The 17,479-nt window shown below is 38.0% G+C and overlaps 1 protein-coding gene across 5 annotated transcripts in view; it reads right to left on the bottom strand.

The window, feature by feature from the left end:
• ZNF407 (zinc finger protein 407) overlaps positions 1-17,479 on the bottom strand; it is a 329,424-nt gene that overhangs the window by 151,312 nt on the left and 160,633 nt on the right. Inside the window, exon 5 of one of the 5 annotated variants that reach the window (XM_085539784.1) lies at positions 1-2,976. This exon is cut by the window's left edge and continues 14,654 nt beyond it. The exons of the other annotated variants lie outside the window; for them this stretch is intronic. Within the exon in view, the coding sequence (XP_085395910.1) occupies positions 2,922-2,976 (55 nt within the window). The 3' untranslated portion in view covers positions 1-2,921. The remainder of the gene's footprint in view (positions 2,977-17,479) is intronic. 5 annotated transcript variants of the gene reach the window in all.

The raw sequence follows: 17,479 nt of genomic DNA, 5'->3' as shown, positions 1-17,479 counted from the left end.
AAAAAAAAAAAAAAAAAAGTGTGAAGCACTGCTTTTAATCACAAAAAATTGAAAAGTACACTCCATAAAGACAAATACTTGCGTTACACCATAACTACCAGCTCCACCATAGGGGCTGTTGCAAAGATAAGAGTGCCTGATATGCTGTGCCTTTAACAACCTTCATCCATCTAATTCTTTTGCAAAGAGATGGCAGTTTCATACTTTGCCCTATTGGATTCCAAAAGCAAAGGTTATAAAAAACATTCCTTATATTTCTGCCACTTAAATGCATCAGAGAACAGTTGAACCTAAGTATCTGAGTTGAAATTACAATTCTAATTTGCTTGAACACAAAATCAACAAACTGAGTAAGCCAAAAAAGGCTCCAAAAAGGAATAAGCCAACCTACAATAGCACTTTTATAAAATATACTGTAATTTTTCAAGGTCACTGATTCCTCCATGAGGAAAAAATTACACCCATTGACATCCATTGATGCTTGTTGAATGTTTACGAACGCCAAGTAGTGAACACAGTGAGTGGTGCGTTTCAGCAGTGGTGACAGTGACATGAAAGACAAGCCACTTTTGGACAGCTATGTCCAGCTGTCACACCACCAAATGAAGAGAATCTCGATCAGTTCATCTGCGAGAATTGCCCTATAGGAACAGTATTCAGAGCTGAATTATCAGCTTCAGTTCACAGGAAACAATGGTAGGAACATTGGAATATCACAACATTTGTGCTAGGTGAGTTTCCTTGAATGCTCACACAGAAATACAAAAAGCACTGTATGCAAGGTTGTCAGGACTTACCAAGCCCACTGGAGGCTGAAGATTAAAGTTTCCTGAATTGCATTATTACCAGTGATGACATACGGTTTTACCTCTAAGAGCCAAAGTCAAAAGGGTAGCCCATGGAGTGGCAACATGCAAACTGCCCATCAAAGACAAAGTTCAAGATGCAGCCCTCAGCAGGTACAGTGGTGTGTACTGTTTTCTTGGGACAGGAAAGGGATGATCCTTCAGGATTTTGTGGAACATGCACAAACTCTGATCATCAACTCTGACCACTACATTACAATGCTGAGTAAGCGGAAGGCTTGAACATCCGAGTCATGCCAGAGAAGACAACCTTTCTCTTGCAACACAGTAATGCAAGGCCCTGTACCAACTGGAAGACCAATCAGCACATTGCCAAACTTGGCTGAACTGTTCTATAACATCCATTGCACGTGTAGTCTGGATTTAGCTCCTTCTGACTTTCATCTGTAATTTCCCTAGCAATGATGCCACCGTAGCATCTGTGAAACAGGGGGTCACACTTCCACTGGTGCAGATTTTCACAAGCATGGCAAAAATGCAGAGCTAATCGTGGTGATTATGTTGAAAAAGAGTGTTTTGTAGCTGAGAATTTGCTCGGTCAAACAGAGCTATTGTGTTTTGTATCTGTTGTGGTTTCCATTGAAATAACTGGGAGGCACTACTTTCAGAGCAATCAAGTATCAGTGAAGAGCTGAACAATTCTGTAGATCACCGTCCCACATGCAAAACTCTGTCTCAGCACTTTCCTCAAGTATGTGCATGTATATACAGACAGGTTACCAAAAAAAAAAGTCCAGAAAACTTGTCCCAAAACGGCAAAAAGAAGCCACTTAATCTATTTGAAGGAGAGGACAGATGTTTTTTTCTATCTAAAAATTATGCATATTCCTCTTTGTATACCTCAAAATGCATAGAACATGAACCTTTCATTTCTAAGCTAGTCTGGAAGGTCTTGCAGGACCACATTAAGCCATTAGAGATGAGACTACTTTGGCAGAGAAAGTTTTTTAGTATCTTGTCACACTACAAACACAGTACTGATGCTCAGTTCTGGTTCTGTACTCTTTTTGTTTGTCTTTCTTTCCTCTCAGGTTCTTTATATGGAAGTACAATACTCACAGGTGCCCAGATTGGTGATGAAAATTATCTATGCCTACCAAAAAAAAAAGAAACCACAGATGGAAAAAATGGGTATCCACATAAGAATTATTTTCCAAAAAAGCAGATGCAGGTTAAGTAATTAAAATAGCTAACTATTATCAAACCATGAATTTGTACCATAGCATTTTTTTTCTTCCATGCATTTTGCATGTATGAATTCATAATGAAGTTACATTTCCTCTATAATGTTTGATGTAGAAGCATAAGGTATAATGTTATCGCTATATAAAGTAATGTGAAAAGATGCTAAGAAAAAGAAAAAAAGGTTCTGTTGAAAACATACTGCAGAAATGTCCTTAAGTAGATCCAGTTTTAGCCAGGTTGATAACCAAGTTTGAATACCTCACCAGATACTATTTATTCTCGATAAATATAAGCAATAATATCTAATCATATTTACAAGCTAATGTTACTTCAGAAGAATAAACACAACGAAAATCAAATGTAAGTAAAAATACTGTAAGACTGTAAGACTGCAAGGCTATGGAGCTTTTGAGGCTGAATGGCTAACAGGTGGATAAATGATCCCTTTGCATGCAGCACTTTGATCACTTTGATTTAGAACAAATTGTGAGAATGGATAAGAATGCCATTACACTGTATGATCTTTAATAGTTGCTAATGACATCTGACCATCATCATATTAGGGAACAACTTGGAAGAAAAAAGCACACAAAACTAGAGACTGAGTTCAAGTCCATCTGAACTCCAGAAAGGACATTTCTGTAAGCAACTAGAAGTGTGAAAACATGAAATAAGCATGCAGTTTCACAAATCTAATCATAGGACAATGAAGACCAACACAGAATAGCCAGTAAAAATGAGTGAAGCCAAAAGTCAGTGATTCCAGTTGATGTGAGGAAAATGTAGCCAGAAGTGGATCAGCACATCCTATCCAAAGATAGTTAGAAGCTAAGAGTAACAAGAGGATGTGCCCGGAGTCACGGGCATTTGCTATGTGATTTTTGCTAAGAGGAGGATCACAGAGCACAGCACAGAAGAACAACTCCTAAAAAAAAAAAAAGCTGTTTTAATTCAACATGCTCCTGAAACAAAAATATCCAGGGGATAAAGGCTGTGAGCAGTAATGTTGTCACTTGACTAGCAGGAGAACCTCATGCCTGATAACTTCAATCTTGTCACTGACAATCACCCTATTAATGCTGTCTTTTAAAATCTATCCAGGGAGATGGATACAAAATCCAGAAAGAGCTTAGGAATACAGCTGTCATAACACTGAGTGAATCATTCGAACAAATTCGTATTTCAAGAAATCAGTTACTGTAACTGTGAGGCTGAGCTGAAGAACCTACCCTGATGTCAGTTCTCACAGATGAGCAGGAAAATGTTCTCTTTATGCATACTTCTGACCCAAGGGATAAACCAGCAAAATGAATAAAATACTTCTCAGCAATGACAGACCTCATATAGAACATTCTAAAATACTCACCTGCTTGAAAGTCCTGCTAGCAAGTTTAGCTGTATATATGTACACATATATGTATCAAAACACTAAGTGAGAGGAATACTAATAGAAGACAAGCTCATTTCACTGACTGAACTATGTAGGTCACTCTGAAAGTAATGCTTCCTATTTATTTCTGTGGAAACTACAACAGAGACAAAGAACACAACAACACTGTTTGATAGAGAAAATAATCACCAACTAAACACTCTTTCTCAACATAGCACTGTTAGCTATACATTTTCACCAATGATGAATAAGTTCCTGACTGCTGTGCTCATTAAAATCTGCACTGTTGCTGTCACCAATGCTAAAATGCACCACCCACTGACTCACAGTTCTCACATCCACTGTTTGGTCCCCATAAACATTCAGCAAATGTCAGTTAATGTCAGTGGGTGCCATTTTATCCATGTGGAGGAATTCAAGGACACACCTTTGCTTCATACACACTTCCATGTCAGATGCTATTTTGTCACTGTCATCCTGCTGCCATCTGTCACATGACAACAAAATGTAACGGAATTTGGATGGAAAGGTTCAACCTCTACTACCAAACCACCAACATCTGCCTTTGATGTCACAGACCGACATAATAAAAAGGAGGCATTACTTTTGGAGCAGTCCTCATAGTACTGTAGTTCAGTGTACTGGGATAAGAAGATAAAATGTGTTACTATAAAAAGGAGTAGACTTTACTGTTACCAAATTAATGATTCATTAGCAAAACTACACAATGCACTCAATGTTTTGAAAAATCCCATTTGTGATCAAAAGAATAAATACAATCTTGAACAAAAAAAAAACACCTGAAGCTTTCATTTAGTAACAACTTTAAAACTATTAGAAGCTCTGATTACAGTGGTGTGGTAACTGTAAAGATTTTTGGCTGGTTACATTCCAGCAAATTAGATACCTTTAAAATTATGATTTTCATATTAGGTTTTGAATTTGTATGTGACAGCACAGGGTATGTGTGGTAGCAAAGGGTATGTACAAAAGATGATGCTCAAGTCATGAGTTACATCACAGCAAAGTGATTTGGAACTGCTGAACTGCTGTTATTTGAAAATTGAGCAGCTAAATAATATTCTTGTAACCCACTGTAACAGCATTTGACTAAGCTTACACAATCAGACTGATAATATTGCCGGTATACATCACTGATAGAAGGAAATAAAATAGCAGTGTAAGGAAAGATAGATCATATCAACACTAAAGTCATCTGCTTGGACCAGAACAGAGTAAAAGATCCAACAAATTATAACCTCAAAGTAGCCAGATTCATTATTCCTTGATGACTGCAGAGCCATGTGTTGATTTACATTTCTGATACTGTCTGAACTATTTTCTGGTATTATTGCATTTTGTGTAATTTCTTAACTGCTTTAGCTAATACAATTGATGCAATTATAATGATTGCCCAGTCTCTGTATTAGCTAAGAAAAAAAAGATTCAAGGAAATCTGAAAAACCTGGGAGAAATCATGGCTTAAATTAGTTAACCACCACGTGTTTTATAATTGGCCCACACAGTTAATAACCATTTCCATGAACGTTCACTGATTGCTAGTTAAAGCTACTATGACAATTATCCACAAGCTGATGGAAGTTCCTGCCCAAACTCAGTGATGTCTAGGGTTAGTTTAATCAAAGAAAGGTTAAGATGAAGGTTTATTTCTTTAGCAATAAGGATTCCTCACCACCCACAACAACATATATGGAAAACAAATTTTGCTCCCTTGGGCATGAATACCTCCTCTCAATGAACAATGGTTTTCAGCCTGCTAATTGGAGAATGGAGAGGTAAAGGTCATGTGTAAAAACAATAGGGGATATAAAAATAATGCAAACTAAGGAAATTACAGCATTTTCCAATTGTCAGCGTGACAGCTACTAGTGAGAAATAAGGACATCAGACACGTGTGCCCTACTGTGCAGGCTGGGTAACAAGACAGTCTGCAGTCGAGTCTCCTGGCAGTCTGTAAACACATTTCCTTTCTAGGGACAATGGGGCTATGCCCCAACAAAAGTAATAATCTCTTCTAGAATGATGCTGACCTGGAATTTAACTAATCATTTCAACGGGAGGGAACAGGAAAAGAGTGAAAAGTAAAACAAAACAAAACAACAACAACAACAAACAACAGAAAAAGAAGGTTTTGAATTAGGTCATTGAAGGGCAGCCATTTCAGCCCCTCTTCTGTTTGGAGTAAATTAATTTTAATGTCCTTTTATTTTTGATCATATCAAAGTACTACCATGCTTAGCAGCTTTGTTGGTGAAATACAAAAGCAGGAAATCTAGCAGGATTGTACATCCAACTTCTTTCCCATGAATTAGAACAGACAAATGCAAATTATAGTAAAACATCCACAAAAAAAAGTACACACATGCAAACCATCATTTAACTTTCTGAAAAATGCATGTGCCTACAGTAGTACCCTTTTCTTAATTTAAATGACAGATGCTGATGTTCTTGGTAGTTAGTGCTCAGATTCACTTATTTTTAGATGTTTATACACAGGTTTTAGACCCCATTAAGAGAAGCAACGTTTTCAAATGAAATTATAGTTACGGAATTTTTAATCAACGTTCCTTCTTCCTCCTGTTTTCTTTTCCCCTGCGTCTTGAAAATACATAAAGGCTCCAGACTACCATTTTTTTTCAGACTTGCAAAGGGTTGTCATGTTTCAGCTCTTTCCCCCTTACTTACTTGTCCTGTCTTCAGTGTTCTAAGACATGCACTTAAAGGATAATAAAAGAAGACCACATTATGTGTCAAATTAAATGTTGTTGATACTTGCTTTAAGTGTACATGCACTGACATTCTGTTATGGATCAGCTGCCGGACAATAATACTTGCACATTCCCCGCCTGACAGATTGTTCTGTATTTTGTTTGAGATGCTCTAATGTTTTTGACGACCCATACAGGGCCACACATTTCAGCAAATTTTCCAAATTAATACTGAGACCAGTTTACAATGTTTTCTTCGGTAGCGCTCACTCTTACTGATTGTGTCCTAAATAATAAACTGTGGCCTCAGGCGGTTTTTCTCAGAATGTTTATGATGAGAACTCATTCATCTAAATCTACTGGCCAATGGAATAAAATAAATCAAGAATTTCCAAAAATATAACAATATTTGTGTTCTCTAGATAATTGATGACTGCAGCTGCGCTAATTAAAACCCATGTGAGTTTCATTAATCTTGGTCACCGGGTCCCTGTACACCACACCCTGATCACCACACATTGCCCTTGCGTCACATTCAGGTGAGACTTTACTTTTAGTTCAAATATCACAGCATCGTTACTGCTTTCTAAAAATGTGAACTATCTTATCATGCATTCACCCGCTGTGCATCTAAGTGATTTCATTCGCACCAGGCAAACTCAAAAATGGATTTAAAAGCTTATTTTCAGAAAAATGCTTCCCAATTCTCTGCCAGCCTAATAAGCCAATGAGGCACCGAGAGAGGTAAAGACTCCCTGTACTAAGAAAAAAAAATCTCTGTTCATAAGAAAAAATGAAACTATGTTTTCTTTAATGTTACTACAGTGGCATTTTGTTTGCATATCTACAGTTTTCTCTACTGAAAATCAAAACTACATCTGCACTTGAGAATTTCTAGGTAATAGCTGTATCATACATATATTTTTCTGTATCAGAGAACATTTTTATAGCTGTAGATATGCTTTGCTTGTTAAAGAAAAAGAAATGTGTCAAAAACTTGTGGTTCAGATAAATATCTGCAGAAATAGCTATAACTAATGTTAATAACCAAGCTGCCTTGCAGATCATAAATACTAGGAAATATAAATAATTCCTAGAGACAACTGCACAATCTATATTTGAGGAAAGGCAACATTTGAACAATCAATCACATGAAGCCAACACTGTCATAAGCTGAGTTTATGAAAATACTTGTAAACATTTATTAAATGTAAATCCCTCTTCAAAACGTGTGTTATAGGAGATCCCCATTTTTTTTCCATGCAATTTGGAGTATGTAATATACAGCAGTTGATGAATATACGAAAGTCTTGCTGCAGGAACTGCTTCCTGTTGGTCTCTCAATCTGTTGGCAGTGATACAGTTTGTTTTGAACTGATGTCGTATAGAACACATCCTACAGAACATCTGAAAAAAACTAAAATCTCTCTGTATCATTCTTACCAAACAAAACAGTTCTGGCAATTAGCACTCCTTCACTTTTGTGATAAAGGAGCATGTTTTGCTTTCCTTTGCTAGTTGAAGTTGATGAAATAAATGATAACCATTGTAAAGAAAAATGACTTTTCTAGCATTATGTCCATATTCATTTTTAGACCATGGTAAAGCTTTCGTCCAAGTAACTTAAAAAATGAAATGCAAATTTCATAAACACCACACCGCACAATGCTTCCACAGGATGCCGACAGGTTTCTCACTGTCCCTTTGGAAGGTTCTTCCCATGTACAGGCAAGCATCAGCAAATCTCTCCAGTGAAAGGCAGTTGCATGCTTCCACCTGTGCCCTTGGGCAAATCTGATCTGCTCCTGTCCAACTTTTGACTTCCTTACAGACCTGACATGAGCAGCCAGGCTCAGGCCAGCCACCAGGGCCCAAAGTACAGCAATTCCTTCTCCTATTGATAGCAAATTCCTGCTCATCAGCTTAACGAATTAACTCCTTAAAAACTTCTCCAGGAACTAATCATAAAATCTCCAGTTAGGAGTTATATTCCCAAAAACAGAGACAGTAATGCTACCAGCAGGGCATTACAGATGCCGTATATAATGGCATTTGCTGCTACAGAAGAGCATTGATTCTCCCTGACTGGATTACTTTTCTATCTCAAAAGGGACTGATGACTAGGGCAGTCCAAACTACATGTGAGCCAAACATGGCCTGAATGGACAGTACATCAGGTCCATGGCCCCTTTTAGACTTTTCCTAAAAGGAAGCTCAGCATCCCACATGGATAAGGTCTCAGCTTTCCGGTTACACCCATACATTCCCTGCATGAAACAGACATCCTTATTACAAAACATCTGCAAATCACCCTGCTATGGGAAGGGTGTGTGGGACTCAACAGAAAGACAGGAGCTAAGTGCAGGATACGAGAACTTTTATAATAGCAGCACTGGATTTTTCCAGATTTGTTCAGAAGTTCCTCATTAAACAGGAACTTCTTAATGGGAGCACCATTCTTACATGAGGATTTCAATATATTTTCAAACACAACAACAAAATACAATGACACAGAATGAAAGTAAAAGCTAACAGTATTCACCAAAAAATGTAAGTATCACGTAGCGTAATAAAATTGCTCATCTTTGCCACAGGGTATTTCCCCCCCTCTTTATCTAAGCACGGCCATCTTATTCTTTTGCTGATGATAAAGTTACAGACAGCATTTTGGAACAGTGCAATAAGCAGATGTTATAACATGCCTCTAATGCCAGCTCTGGTCTGAACACAGACGTGAAAAAATCCATGTACTGCAGAGGTTCAGAGGAGTGACTGGGCAAGTTGTTCTTACACAGCAGTAGACATCCCAGCAGAAGCCAAATGAACATGTTCTGAAGGGATTTTTTTAATGGCAGAGATATCATCTAACAGATTTCCTGTATTCCAGCTTTGATCCTGGATGATTTGTGCTGATAAAATGCTAATATTTTAGGAGCTGAAGTCTGAGTTTCCTTTGAAAGCAAACAAACAATCAAACCACAAAAGCAGAATCTTGATCACAAAGTCACAGAATTGCACGGGTTGGGAAGGACATCTGCAGGTCATCAAGTCCAACCCATCTGCGAAAGGAGATACTCTATGATAGGTCACACAGGTAGGCATTCAAAGAGTCTTGAATATCTCTACAGAAGTTGACTCCACAACCTCTCTGGGCAACCTGTTCCAGTGCACCACCACCCTTACTGTAAAGAAGTTCTTACTTACAATAAGCATGGAATTTCTCATGTTCAAGATTCAAGCCACTACTCCTCATCCTATTGCTGTATATCACTAAGGAGAGCCTGGCATCATCCATCTGCCTCCCACTTCCTGTTAGATATTTATAAATATTTATTAGATCCCTCCATGGCCTTCTTTTCCCCAGGCTGAACAGACCCAGGTTACTCAGCCTTTCCTTGTATGGGAAATAGTTCAGGCCCTTAAATCATCTTTATGGACCTCTGCTGTCTTTTTTGAACAGGGGAGCCCAACACTGGATACAGTAGTCTAAACGTGTCCTTACCAAGGGAGAGTAGAGGGGGAGAATCACCTCCCTCGACCTGCCGGTCACACTTTTTAATGTGCTCCAGGATATCACTGACCTTGGCCATAAGTGCACACTGATGGCTCATGGCCAACCTGTTGTCCACCAGGACCCCCAGATCCTTCTCTGCCAAGCTCATCTCCAGCAGGTCATCACCTAACCTGTACTAATTCATGTGGTTATTCCTCCATAGGTGCAAGACTCTACATTTGCTCGTTAAACATCATCAAGTTCCTTTCTGCTCAACTCTATAGTCTGTCTAGGTCTTGTAGAATGGTTGTGCAGCTTTTAGGTGTGTCAGCCAATTCTCCCAGCTTTGTTCCAGGTCGCTGAACATCAAACCCAGCATTGACCCCTGGGGAACAACTACTAGTTACAGGCCTCCAACCAGACTCTGTGCCACCACCCTCTGAGCTCTACCAGTCAGCCAGTTCTCAATCCACCTCACCATCCACCCACCTATCCCACATCTTCTAAGTTTCATAACAAGCTCATTTCAGGAGACAGTGTCAAAGACCCCGCTGAAGTCAAGGTACTCAACATCTACCCACATAGAAGGTTTTCAGGTTGGTCAAGCATAACTCCCACTTGGTGAATCCATTTTGACTACTGAAAAACTAAGTATAAAGGGAGGTTTCAGCAGTGGTTTCTAAGTTCTGCTTAGTGCATGTCTGGATGCATCTGAAACTGAGTTATTAATTTGACTTATTTTGTCATTGACATGGCAGTGGAAACATTAGCAACACAGCATTTTGACATTATTTCACTTCAAGAGTCTCCTGAACACTGAGTATTTCTGATAGATGTATTTCAGGCTATTTTTCCATTGGGCTATCCACTCACATTTTCTTAAGAAAATCTTATTTTCCATCCTGCCTGTATTTTTTCTTCCCCTGGGTCACTTCATATTGTTTCTTTATCCGTTCACGATTGCAAAACCTACAAATTTAGTAACATCAGAGTCATTCTCTGCTCATTGTTTTTCATTTCCATTATATACAGTGACCATAAATTTGTCTCATAAACAGGTTGCATAATTTTACTAAGTTAAAGTCAACTGCAAACAACCTTTTTGGAATTCTGAAACTTGGTATCCTATCAAGTAATATCTCTCACCCTACCAACCTCCATTTATATTTTTTTTCCATGACTTCAACAGAGTAACTTTTCTGGCTCAACAGCACATACCTTATTTTTCTTAATTACCTCTGAAGAATGCTTTTGGACTTACTCATTGTCTACAACACCAATATTTGTTTATTTATTTATTTATTTTATTTTATTGACTCAAGCCCAGAAATGACCAAGCATGAAAGAACTTTACTTCTGGGTCATCTGCATGGGCAGACTTGGAACTGAACTGTACTTAGCAGGCACTCCATTTCATTGTAGTCTCTGCTGGACATACTGCAAGGACTGCAGCAAACTGCCAAGAATTTTCTTACATCAAGTCCAGCCACACGCATTGTATAGTCAACTGTTATGATTTGAATGTGTTCAGCGCTGCTACAGATAGCCTGATTAAAAACCCCATTACTCCGAAAATTTAGAAGTCTCTTTCATTGTCAATTTCCTTCTTCTTACCTTTATTTTACCTTCTTACCATTATTTTCAAATTTAATCTTCCCAGAGTAAAAATAAAACAGGCCTTCATCTTCTTTGTCAGATTATTTTAACCTTTTATTTTAGGAGAAGATCTCTGTTTACATTTGCTTCTCCAGAACTGTACCCACTATTCTACGTGGACAAATGTGTTGCTCAGGCAGACTTCAGTTGTTCATTGACTGCTTGATCTGCAAACTGTATTAAAGCACTGAAGATCAGATAGGGCTTTTACATCGGTGTCCAGATTTTGTCACACCTACAGCCAATGAATAAACCTCAAACTTTATAGTGAACAAAACATTAATCGCTGTTTGCATGAACTTGCAATTCCTATTAGATCTCATCCCATTACTGTCCTTCCTACCTTATAATCTATCCAGTTTTTACCATTTGATAACTTGTTTGGCATTTTACGATATCCCTATGGATTGTTACCAGAAATATCCAAAAGAACTGTTCTTATGATTAAATTTTAGGAACAAATAAATAAATACAAGATATGTGATGATAAGACCATTCCTTGCAAAATTTCAGCTCTACGTTTTGGCTCAACACTCCCCTTTAATGACAACCTTTCATTATTATCCCTTTAAACTATGCATTATGAGCTCAGAGTTTTTGAACAAATCTTTGTAACTGAAAGAAATCTCATGTAGCACCTTATTCAATGTGTATTTGAAATCCATCCATAAAAATTTCCTTTATCTATGGAAAGAGTTATAAACAATCTTACTAAACATGGGTATCAGATTGGGCTGGAGTGATCTGCCTTTGGTAAGCCCATGCTGCTATTCATCATTTTGCTATGCATCCATATCTTGGAACCATTCTTTCCCTGATATTTGCTCTGAATCTGTACACAGTTTGGAGTAGATATTTGCTAATTCCTTCTCTCCTCTTCTCAAACACTGACACAGAACTTATTTACCATTTATATGCAATCCCTTGGGAGGGGGGTGGGAACTCAGCCATGCCATCCTTGTACCTTGCTCCCTGTGGGGCTGGATAGGGTGGTGGAAGCTGGCAGCAATTTTGCTCTGTGCCTCGGTGGCATACTGTCATAGTGGAACCAACAATTCTGGTAAGGAAAACAAGAAGCAAGACTCCTCTCCTGCAAAGTCCCTCAGCTCTTGGTAGAGCAGTAGACAGCAATGACATTCATTAGGCACCAGCCTAACTTCTTACTTTGGTGAGGTGGTAAAATATTTTAATGTAGCATTAAAGAACAAAGAGGGGGGGAAAGGCAAGACAAGTGCTTAAATCTAGTCAGGGAAGAACTTTCAATACCTCGCTAAATTCCATGGAATGAGGGAATTTACTGGGCTCTGTGTTGCCAAAGCATCTGTTTTTCTCACATTTTGCCCATACCGTTTTAACAGGTAGGAAAGGAATTTAAATGGCAATTACTGAAAAAATTATAAGCTGATTCAGACTAGAGTTCCTAATGCAAGCAGATTGGGTATAAGTCAAGCAGAAATACCCCTGTCCACAACACTGCTGCTTGACTTGACTGGAAAATAATGTTTCTCCCCTAATTCCCAATTTCATTTAAAACTCTGGTTATAAATCACTGCCAGTGCTTGGACTGACTGAAATTCTAATGCTATACTAACTTCTATTACATAAACACGATGAAAAAAGTATTTCAGAGTAAATCAGTAAATCCCTTAACTCATTCCATTGTCCCTACATGCTGATACTTCAGCATGCGTATTGCGGCAACAAGGAATATATTTCCATAAACAGTGAAATTAGGAGAAAGAGTTAGAAATGCTGCCTTTGTGATTAGATTATGCTTACTTCTGTCAGTGCCAAATATATGCTGCCAAAACAAGCCCCCAAAAAATAAATATGGCCAATGAAAAAGTTGTTGAAATCTTCACTCTTTTCACTTTTTACTATTGCGTTCATCAGACTTTCTATACACACACACGCATATATATAAGTATATATAAATATTTTTTAAATTTCTTAGAAAGAACAGAATGGCACCCAAAAACCATGTCAAAACATCAGTTTCACAAACAGAGCTCCCTAGGAAACGTCATAATAATGGATTTCATTATTTTTCTCAATCACTTGCAGCTTCCCGCTTTGCCATTCCTGGTCAAAGAAGATGCACCTCCGGTTTGACTGCAAATACAAGTTTTATTTCTTGTCTGAGATCAAGCCCTTCCTAATTCAGGCAAGTTATATATCTCTGAAATCAAGACTAAAACAGAATTACTGAATTGCTTACTCTGACTGGATTAACTTACTCCGACTGGATTAATGCAGCAGTACAGCAATATTGGATTCATAAAAATTAAGATCTATTGATATCTAAAGTGATGTCTTGCAACATGAACTTGATGAAGGGCATATGGGAAGGGCATAGAGAGCTGAATTATCTTTACCCCAAGGTTCATACACCAGGTTAATTGTTTCTATACATTTGTCGTTACAATTCATTGTAATTGCCAACATGGTTAAAAAATTAAGAGATTGTTTTAAAAAAACGAGAATCACTCATTCTGGAACTGCAGCTTCACACATACTAAGGGTTTGTCAGGGACTTCCTAAAAGAGGAGGAATCCAGCAAGGGTGTGACTGAGAGTTTTCTATTCGAGTTCCCTTGAAGCGGGGCTGCTGAAAGCCTTCTAAGAGCTAAGGCACAGAGCCAGAGCACTGACAGCGGACTCTGGGGCCACATGTGCTGAGCAGGACAAGGGGCGGCAGTGCCTCCATTCCAGGGTCTGACCCAGCCTGGGTCCCACTGACTCTGCATTCATGCCAAGAAGGCTGCCATTCAGGCCCAAGGAGTTCATTCTCACTGCTAACAAAAATGCAACTCCCGTTACAGGTAATGGAAGTTACACATGTGCATCAGGATAATTTTAGGCCCTTAAGGAATTGTATCCTCCTCTTACACACACATGTAATTTTCATTAATAGCAATTAAAAGAATATAAATTCTACAAAATTATGTCCAGTTTCCGTAACACAGAATCCCATGCAAAACAACAGTAACCAGCAACAGCTTTCTTTCTTTTTTTTTTTTTGTTTAAGCCAAATTTAAATAATCATTCAAATTGACATTTTTAATAAAAAGTAATTGTTTTACTTAAAGCAACAGAAGCTAAAATGGAAATTTCAGGCTGCAATCCAATCAATGTAAATGGTTCAGGAAGAAGGAAAAAAAAGCTGAGAAATTTTAAGAAGATATTTCATTATGTTTTCCTTTTGGGGCTCTGATACTGCAGGCAGAGCAAAGAATGCAGGATATGGACATAGCAAAAAGATCCTCCTGCCACTTAGGTATCTAATATGTATTAAATTTTGTCTCAACTTTGTCTGGCCCTATGTTGTACACACATAAAAATGATTATATTCCTTTCACAGTACTCTAAATTAAAAACAAAACAAAACAAACAAACAAAAAAAACAGTTAAACAAAACTGCATTGAATATTTTACTACATTACTATTACTCCACTTCTAATGTACTACTAAAGGTGTGAGCATATATGAGTTTTTGTAAGCTGGGAGTAAATGCTCTAACATTCACAGAAGTAATTCTAAATATCAAATTATTACAGCAGACTCTGGAGAGATCTCAAAACAGGACATACAAGCTCACACTTTTGTTGTCACCTTCAAATAGAAAGCACATGGCAGGAGGAGGAGATGAAAACTTCTGTACAGACATTGTTTTCAGGTCCTTATAGACTTTGTGATTCCACTGCAAGCTTACACCTGGAGTGCATGAGGAGTGGCTCCACACTTGCATTTGCTCTCTGCTCCAGCCCAGCAAGAGCAGCAAGTCCCAGTAGTGGCCCTGCTTACCACAGCAGAACAGGGCAACCCTCCTAGGGGTGCTGGGCAGGTGCTGGGAGCTTCACACACCCACAACTCAACCTTTGAAGTGCAGAGCAAGCAAGGTTAAACAAAAAAAACAACACACATACAAAAAATGACTAGGAAAGGTGAACTGACCCATACGCCGCGCAAATAAACGTACAAATCCTGTACGATAAGTTATGGGAAAAGTGTCTTGAAAATAACTAAAAATAAGATGTTAATGAAAATTAAAGTACAGAACATCCAACAGGCAAAACTCAGTAAAATTCACTTTCAAATGGAAAAAAATTGCATGGCTGTTTTCTTATTTCTTCACCTAATAAGCATACATACTGTACTTGAAGGGTAAATGCAACTGTTTAAATATTTATTGAGTAAATACGTGTGTTGGGGGATTGTTTTATGTCTGATTTCAAGAACAAATAAGTTTTAAAAGGTAAATCTAATGCAGTGCAATAAAACTGCAAAGTATGTTCTGACCTTCTCCTCCTCCCTGCAACACTTACACACACATATATACGCACTTTAATAATACATATCCCAGCAGAGTACAATTGACCCCAGTAAATCTTGTTGTTTCCCCAAGTGTGGAATTAAAAGCCTCATGACCAGAGTTACAGCACACATTTGTTTCCATTCTTGTGATATCATTTTTCCCCCTCAGACTAGTGTCACCACCGAAGCCCATGTTACTGTGCATAACTGACTGAATTCCGTATGTTAAAAAATGTTCAGACATTGAAATCCAATCTAGTCTTCTCCTGCATTTTGCTGTTTTGTTGATCATTTATGCTTATTATTCTTCCAGCGGCCAAATAAGACTCAGCCTGCCCAGATCATGAGATATAATAAACTTTATTTACGAAATTGTAATGGAACATCTGTCTGAATTTCCATCCAGTTGACAGACTGAACAGAGCCTTGGCCACCTCTATAATTATTTGGATTTCCTTTTCCTATCCACTGCACTAATTAATGGGATTATATGTATCAATGATTTACAGGGAAGAGGGATGCCACAAACAACCAAACACTGTTGCGGCGGCACTCATGAACAGAGCTTAGACTCAGTTCTACCAATCCTACCCTGTACCGCCTTAGAAAAATCAATTATTTCCCAGTGGTAATCAGACAAATTTGTAAAGATTGCAGCTTATGGACAACATGGGTGCATCATTCCTGTACTGTGTTGCCTTCGTATTTGTGGGCTTATCTCCAGTACAGAAGAAAAAAAAAAATAAAAAAAATGCTGCAGATCTTCTGGCTTTCAGTCAGTCTTGTAAAAACCAAAATTATACTTGGTATGGCAAAGTTTTTTCCTTACCAGGATCTTGTGTTTGCAGTATTCCACATTTTGTTTCCATTCTTCTCACTCAATTAGTTTTCCCAGTAATGATATTCTGAAGCAGTTAATGAATATGAGAACATGGGCAAGTAACCTGTTATGAAGTAATGCTTGTGATTTAAAGAAACAATTAAATAGCAAAAAGAAGTAACCTCCATATGAATTAGTGCAATCTACTTACAACTCCTATCTTGAGAGTGCTGAAAATCCAGACCATGCCTTTGTGTGAAATGTTTTTCAAACGAATCTTTGATTAAGCTGAAATATTTGTAAAATTACATGTAATGAGAAAACTCCCTACTGACTACCCATCTGAGACTCAGGTCTGTTGCTTGTTTGGGGTTTTGTACTGCCCTACTGAAATATCCTCTCATGATGGCAGTTTCAGAGGGTCAGAAAGCTGCTGAAGTAGACTATGATAGACAGCCCTCCACATCTTCCTCATTTAAGAATAGCTGGCTTCGATGGATTCTAAAGCATGGCTGAAGGTTTCTTTTTAATGGAAGTCTAAGACTCCCAGAGAAATAAGACAGAAAAAATGGTATTGGAGATTACAATAGAAGTCTTCGGTAGGAACTCCTTATCACTTCTAAAACATGAATTGTGCTCTGGAAGCCAACTAATTCTATCTTCTGAGTAGGGAGACACCCCATTTTCTCAATTTGCATCTTTACTCAGGCTAGAATTTTGGGACCTTCAGAAAAAGGTTAATACAAAATAATGTTCTCCAAACTCCTCCATGTTTTCCTAATTTGTTTTCAGGATAAAGCAAGTACTTGCAAATAAAAGAAATTATTTTCTCTTGTCATCTGAAATTATATATTCAATACTCAGGACTCAACAGTCAACACTATTCTCTGCCTCCATTTCAGAATTTTAGATTAAGAAACAGAAAAAAAACCAAACAAGAGCCCTTCTTCTCCACCTCTTTTCAGACAAGATCTTTCTCTTCTTTTGATTTGGGGTAATTAGGGAAACTCAGACGAGCATCTCTTAA

This window comes from Coturnix japonica, chromosome 2 (assembly GCF_054131305.1).
Source record: "Coturnix japonica strain WE chromosome 2, WE-NBRP24, whole genome shotgun sequence".
NCBI classification, from domain to species: Eukaryota; Metazoa; Chordata; class Aves; order Galliformes; family Phasianidae; genus Coturnix; species Coturnix japonica.
This window is presented reverse-complemented; position numbering and strand designations above follow the sequence as displayed.